Source organism: Crocodylus porosus, unplaced genomic scaffold (assembly GCF_001723895.1).
Source record: "Crocodylus porosus isolate Cpor-Errol unplaced genomic scaffold, CroPor_comp1, whole genome shotgun sequence".
NCBI classification, from domain to species: Eukaryota; Metazoa; Chordata; order Crocodylia; family Crocodylidae; genus Crocodylus; species Crocodylus porosus.
In genome coordinates this window covers 1,974,678-1,981,945 of record NW_017728904.1, presented here as the reverse complement: position 1 = coordinate 1,981,945, position 7,268 = coordinate 1,974,678, and the positions used below count along the sequence as shown (strand labels likewise).

The 7,268-nt window shown below is 51.5% G+C and overlaps 1 protein-coding gene across 1 annotated transcript in view; it reads right to left on the bottom strand.

Moving 5' to 3' along the window:
- Positions 1–627: 627 nt before the first annotated feature.
- SETDB1 (SET domain bifurcated 1) overlaps positions 628–7,268 on the bottom strand; it is a 28,728-nt gene continuing 22,087 nt past the window's right edge. The window contains exons 15-19 of the mRNA XM_019556899.1: positions 5,960–6,576; positions 4,945–4,973; positions 3,546–3,681; positions 2,221–2,380; positions 628–1,664 (exon numbers count right to left, since the gene is read on the bottom strand). Coding sequence (XP_019412444.1) covers positions 1,372–1,664; positions 2,221–2,380; positions 3,546–3,681; positions 4,945–4,973; positions 5,960–6,576 — 1,235 coding nt within the window. The 3' untranslated portion in view covers positions 628–1,371. The remainder of the gene's footprint in view (positions 1,665–2,220; positions 2,381–3,545; positions 3,682–4,944; positions 4,974–5,959; positions 6,577–7,268) is intronic.

The following is a 7,268-nucleotide window of genomic DNA, read 5'->3' as shown; positions in this document are numbered from 1 at the left end:
CTGGGAAGTTCAGGGCCCCCATGATGACCACATCCTTAGCCCTCACTGCCTCTGTGAGCTGACCTAAGAATTCCTGGTCGAGCTCTTCTCCCTGGTTGAAAGGTCTATACCAGACTCCCACCGTTAAGTCTCTATCCCCTGGACTGCCTTTTACTCTAACCCAGAGCACCTCAGAGTGCCCCCCCTCTACCCCCTTGCTAATTGATGTTCCAGTTTGTGTCATAGAGGCAATCTGCTTCTTCCTTAAGTATGCCTGTCACAAGGCACAAAGTGAGCAAAAGCAGTGAGGTTTGTTCAAAAGGAACGGTTCTCTATTATGTGGCTCACTGGGTTTCCAGAAAGATCTTGGTTCTGAACTGTGAATTTAACCTCTGCTTGATGCCCACCTTTTACTTCCTGTATTCCCAAGCCAGCTTCACAGACAAGCCTCCATTCATTCCCAACTCAAGAGCCAATTAGATCATTAGCAAACACTCTTGTCTGGGAAAGAGCAGACAAACTAGAGAGAAAGCTGCAAACACTCTCGTCTGGGAAAGAGCATAAAACTTATTGTTCTTAACCTTTTTAGACTCCAGACCCCACTTTGAAAATCCCAGCTCTCCACTTTTGCTTGTTTCTCAACTATAGAAAAAAAAAAGAACAAACCAAAAACCAGAACAATTCTTCTGTTGCAAAGAAGTCAGCTAGCAGGATGGTTGTAACCTTCTGGATTCCTACGGGAAGTCTGTAGGTGTCCTGTGAATGATGTGCAAGTGTTCACACACCGTGCAGTGTTAAAAGCTTCATAGCATCCTTAAAAAGGATCTTGCACCATGCCAGAGTGCCTTAGTACCCTTCTTAAGGATCACTACCTTAAACAGTGTGTTCAAATCCTACCCAGACACAATTAAGCCTCTTTTATGGAGGCTTAGAGTGCCAGGTGTTGTGAACAGGTGTTGACAAGATAACGACAGGCAGCTTCTGGACCCCTGTGGTGATGTGTAGTAGCAGGAAGAGTAATGTTTTCTGAGTAGGGGTGAAGTCTGAGGCAAGGATAAAGGAGAAACCTAGGCCCGTAGCTGATTTTGAGCTATCGTAATTATCCACATACTACGCTCTTCCCTCAAAAATCAGCCTCCAAAATTGAAGGGCATGGCTTAAGTGGAGAAGCTACTCTTATTTTGCTAGAAGAGAAGCAGGGAGACACTGCTGCAAGATGGCTGCCATTGTGCAGGGTAGGAGAGGAGTTCATCCTTCAGGGTCAGAGCTAGCCTTAACCCTCTCACAGCCACAGCTAGGACCCCCTGCAGTCAGCACTGGGCAGTGACTAGAAATGTTTCTTCTTCATTCCCTGAAGCAAGATGTGTGTCTTATTTGGAGGTGTGTAGTATGTTAGAAAATATGGTAATAGGCGAGATGCTGGCTCGAGGCTGTGGTCTGTGCACGGCAAGAGCATAAGAACAGGCAACTCACGTTAAGGTAGCGGCCGAGGTTTCCTTCAAGCTTAGCATCAATGATGTAGCAGGATTCCTCCCCGTCATAGAACTGGCGGGTGGTCCTTCGCACTGGTGCACTCTCACCCTTGTCAGCCGATGCAAGGTTGGTTGACTTTATGGCAATGCCATGTGTTGACTTGAGGGCAAAGCCCCTGGTAGACTTCACTGCCACTTGTCTCTTCACAGGACCTGCCAAAAAAAGAGGGGGATGGAAACGAACACTGCTGGATTTGCTCCTGAAAGAGTTAATGGACCACGACAGTGTTCTGTAGGAGGCAGCTGGGGAGAGACAGAGCTAGATTGACTTCAAACTCCACCAACAAGCTGCCCTGCTTCCTCTAAACCTCACAAACTCCATGCGAGGATGGACAGGGAGCCCCAAATACTCCCCTGGGCAGAAAACAGGAGCAAAGCTGGGGGACTAGCACTACTTGAAAACAGTGCCCAGAAGTCTACAGAAGGCAGCTGTTTTTCTTCAGTTTCTGGTTGGGGTGAGCAGTCATTGTGAGAGCTCATCTTGCAGGAAGCCCGATTGCCAGAGCATTGTGGGAAGTCAAGTGTCTCAAAGTAAAGTCCCCATTGAGAATGGGTTGTGATAAGGAAGGAAGCAATGTGTGGCAATACTGAGACCTGCCCATGGCACTACAGATATTTAACTGGTGTTCTCAATGCCTCCCCCTACCTGCTTCTGAGCCCCATCTCCACTCACATCAGAGCACCTCCCCCAAAATGCAGCCATGCCTACCGAGGCCAGAAGAGGGGTTCTTTTTATCATCTTCTTCCTCCGAGCCAGAGGAGATGGTCTGGATGTCATCGCTGTCATTGGCATTGCCCTGTGCTTGTCCTGAGGCTGTTTGCCCATTCTCCCCCTCGCTGTCGGTGCTGCTGGAGAGTGTCAATACGTCCTACAAAGACCAGGTGGGGTTAGAGGGGCTGCAAAGGAGGTTGTGGGCCTTTCTCCAAGGAACTGAGCTTTGATGACAGCATTTTGCCTTTCTACAGCACCCATATCTACAGATCAAAGCCCTTTCATGCCTGAAAAGGCTCATGAATGTGCTGGAAAGCCCTGTGAACTCTACATCCAGGGAAAGCCAAGGCAGAGGCACCAAGGCTATGATGCTGTTTAACTAAGCAGAAGTCAGTGGCCAAGCCAGGAACCCCTATGCGTACTGACATCCTTATGTCATCTACCGCATTGTTCGGCTTGAAGGCTGATTTGGACAGGAATTATTTTAGCCTCTCTACCAACAATGCTGCGACTTCCAGGGCAGTACAAGGCAGGTATTTGAGGCAAATGAACAAGCTCAGCTTATGAACAGAGAGAACCCCACTGTGTTCCCTTGAAATAGCTGGGGAACTTGGGGAGGCTGTTTCATAATCCGCATGATGACATCCATTCTTGCCAACAAAAGAACCCAAGCCAGCTGGCTTAGTCAACTTTCACCAGGGCAACAAAGCAGGAAGCTCTGATTTAGAGAGGCGTATCAGTATACAATGTTGGAAGGAAGCTACTACATATGCAGAGCTAAGTGTCGTGGGACAGCATGGCAGCCTGCACCACTGGCACCAACCATCATCTGGAAAATGGGACAAGGCAAGAGGAGATAACATGGTCACTACAAGGACCCCCCCTCCCTGAAGCTGGAAAAGACAGGACATGGGGCACATGCCTACCTGGTCCCAGAAACTCATGTCCTGCTTAGTGTTGCTGCAGTGTCTCAGGTGCCATGCATCCTGGAAGAAGGCAGTCCTTATGGTGCCACCCTGCCCTAACTAGTTCAGAGAGCCAGGCCTATTCTTAAGTAGCAGCCTCTGTCCTGAGCAATGCTTTAACTCCAGCTCTGGCAACTGGTGAACCCCTGGAGATAAGCACTGCACTCCAAGTCTATTGCAACCAACCCACCAGTTCCCTCTGCCAAGCTAAATCCTTCAACACCAAGGATGCCCACAACTGGAAGCAAGGTAACTCCCCGAAAGAACGAATGAACAGCCTCCACTGCACTGTCAGGAGGACTGCAGGAAGGGGCTGACACTGGCTAATGCAAACTGCCTGGGGATCAGGAGTCTTACGTCAGTGGAGGGCTGCAGGGGGGCCGACTGCCGCCTGCTCTGATGCAGGGTGGTCTTGCTCAGGGGCCTGCGGACACCCTCCAGCTTCGGTGGGCTGGGATTATAGCCGTACAGCCTGCCTGTCGTCTCGCTCAGCCTAGGGGGTAAGAACAATGTGGGTCATGCAGGCTGCTTCCTGGCAGGCTTGTTCCTTCTGCCTGAGGGCTGCTTGCAAGCTAGCAGCGATACCTCACTGTCATGTGTAGTTAACTCATGGAACTGACTGCCACAGGAGGTGGTGGAGGTAGACAGCACAACCAGCGTCAAAGGACTGGACAGATTCATGGCTGGTAGATCTGTTAATAGCTCCTGGACAGAAGGGCTGCAGATGCTTCCTTTAACCCAATAAATGATAGGTGCCTGGGAGGGTGTTAAATAGGGGGCAGATCACTCTAGAACAGAGACGTTCAATGCTTTGGCCCCATGAGTCAAATGAGTGGCCCAGAATCCACCTGCAGGCCAGATCAGGTCCAGAGGCCTGGCATCACCTCTCCCTGCCCTGCTGTTGGGATTGGGTCCGAGGGGGCTGCTATCGCACCCTCCTGCTCTCTATGCACAGAGATTGGGTTGGGGGGCGGGGAGCAAGGCTGGCACTGTTCTCTCCCCACCCCTCTTGCCAGGATTGCATCCCACCCCCATCACCCTGGGATTGGAGGCAGGGGGGGAAGAGGTTGGCACTGTCCTCTCCCACCAGGATTGGATCTTGGGGGTCAGGTGATGCCCCCTCCCACACCCCACACCAAGACTGGGCCCTGAGGCCTGGCACTGCTCCTGCACAGATTACCCCTGCATGCTAGGATTGGGAGTCAGATCCAGTGCACCGTGCCTGTGGCCCCTGCAAGTCTAGTGACTTTGCAGGAGGGGAGCAGTGCCAGATTTCCAGACCCTGTGGGCCAAATGACACAGCACTGTGGACCAGATCTGGCCCCACAAGTCAGAAGTTGAGCTCCAGATACCCATTTTGATGTTCTTCCTGTACACCACCCACTTCTGCCACTGCTGGAGACCACGATACTAGGCTAGATGGACCATGGGTATGCCCTGGTGTGGCACTGCTTATATTATAGCTCTGCCATGTAGCTGGGGTCCCACTCCCAAGAAGTGCAGGGAAGTCTGTCATGGCCAGTGGGGTTAGTGGCCAATGCAGACCACAGAACTGAACTGATGAGCACACCAGGGCCTCACTGGTCTCTGGACCTACTGCTTTTGTTTCTAACATGGCATGTGCTTGATGGTAGAACACAGAGCTTGCTGGCTAAGCAGGGGCCAGGACCTGGGAGGCACTTGAGAGCTGTAAAGTTCACTCAAATGCAAATATTTAAACAAAGGGGGGAGAAAGGAGGGGTGGATGGAAACTCACAGCGGGAACTTGTTTGCTTCTTCTGATTCCTGCAAAACAAAAGGGAAGAGACCATCAGAACCCCCTCTGTGTCAGGTCTCCTTCAGCAAATCCACCCCACAACCACTCGTACAGCCTAGATGCCCCAAACAGGCCATCTCCGACCCTGGCTTCCACAGAGTCCAAAATCTCTTGGCCTTCTGGATGGGCTGAATGTGACGGTAGGTCTCAGTGCAGCCCATCCTCACCCTGCACAGCTGTGATGTACCCCTTCCCCCATGACCATTCTTTAGGGAAGTGGTTCTCCACTTTTTAAGGCTCCAGGCTCCCTTGGAAAGTGATGGATCTTCCTTTTCACTTGGTTTCTTTTGACAAGGGAAAAGAATAAAGTGAGTGTTCTGTGGCAAGAACTCAGGCCACAGCAGGGTAGAGTGTTTGGGACATGGGATTTGTCTTAGAAATCTCTGGGTTTATCTTGTGAATCATGTTTGCACAACTTGGTACCAACATTGTGTGGCACCCTTGAAAGGATCTCAACGGACCCTTGTTGAGAGCCACTGCTCAAGGGCTGAAGTGTTGGAGAGGGCACTATTCCTAAAGTCCTGTTAGTTTCCCCCTTCCTGTATTGGTTATGCCTCTTGTATGGCTTCAAGTCCTCCTCCTGCTTGGGTACTTGTGGACTGCTATAGCCCCAGTCACTGCTTAGCAAGGGATTTGTGCTGAGGACTGAAGCTCTTATCTTGGCTGGAAGCCTTTTCAAAGGAGTGAATTTGGCAGGAGGAAGCCTTGCCTACAGAGCTGGCCTCAATGGACACTAGCTACGAAGGCTGTAAGGGCTGGTCCCACAGGAGAACTGAGCACAGCCCTGAAATTCAGAAGTGTGATAGTACAGCAGCACAAAGGACTACAGCAAGACCTGCTGCAGCACTCTGGCCAAAGCAAGTCCCTCCTCTGCCTGTTTCCCCATCTGTATGTGGCTACAGGAGGGTATTCTACCTCTCTGGTAGACTGACCCTTCCAAGTGCCTCTTGCTCACCTCCTTCTTCTGTCCCTTCCCTTCCGCATCCAAGCCCCCAAGCCCTGAGGTGGAAGCTCGCTCCCTTTCGCCTGGGCCATCCATTTTGGCAGCCTTTGCCTCCCCAGCCTCGTTCATCTTGAAGGAGGATGCGCTGTCGTTGTCCTGGAAGCTGTCAGCCATACTGTTGGAGTTCAACCACGAAGCCACTTTGTTTTTGGAGGTCTCTTCGGACACGGGCAGCTTACAGGAGACTGCCACGGCGCTCTCCTCGTGACTCACCTGCCGGGCGAGACCCGAGTCCTTGGAAGCTGTCTCTGAGAGGCCATTCTCCTTCTGTCCTCGGGTCTGGCGGCGAGTAGCATAGCTGCGCCACACTGAGTTGGTGCTGAAGTCCTCATCCTTGCCAAAGTTGTCATCAGAGCTGTCTTCGTTGGACTCCTCCTGCTCCTCTGAGCCCGTGTTGTCATCATCATCATCCTTCAGGTCCACGCCGCTGCTGTCAGAAGAGCACTTGGCATCGCTCTCATAGCCCTCCTTGAAGTTCTCCACGCTCTCAATGTGGTCCAGGTTGGCAAAGTACTCATCACCCATCTCCAGTCCTTCCTTGTCGGCAAAGTCATCCGTCAGGATTTTCCCTGGGAGCAGGAGGAGGAATAAAAAGAGCACAGAGTTGTTTTAAAGGGATATGGGAGTTCTGCACTGGGTTTGCTGCCCCCGAGAGCTCAGGGAAGCTGACCCAGACAGAAAGCACTCTACCACAAACTGGGCTCTCACAAGAAACCATGCCATCCTGAAATCTAAGGCAACGTGGGACCACAGGCCAGCAGGGGGGGAGTGGTTAGTTAGCAGGGCTACCTTGGCCCTTGTTAACCTGGTCTCTGACCAGGAATTGTGCAACTTGCTGACAGGGACTCAAAGCTTTTCCATCTAAAGGGTTTCAGCTGCAGTGTTCTCACAAAAAGTATCGCTTTTCAGGGAACAGCCTGATATTCTCAACAGGATCATCAATTCTCAAAGGTCACCATGGTGCCTCCTTAGAGCTGTAGGATTAAGTGCCTCATGTCCTGCTCTCCACGGTGGCTGGGATTCCTCCCCCTGTGTGCCTCATCTGTCACACTGTACCTTGTCAGCTAAGAGGCCATGAGAGATGTGGCCCAGCTCAAGGGCAGAGACAGAAGAGTCTTGCAAGACTACAGCCAGGAAACCACAGCATCACTTCCTCCCAGTTTCACCACTGATAGGTCACTCAGAGGTGTCACAGCCAGCAGGAAGGACCTGACCCCAAGAACTAGCCTCCAGACTCAGACAGTTCTCTCAATAGGCCAAG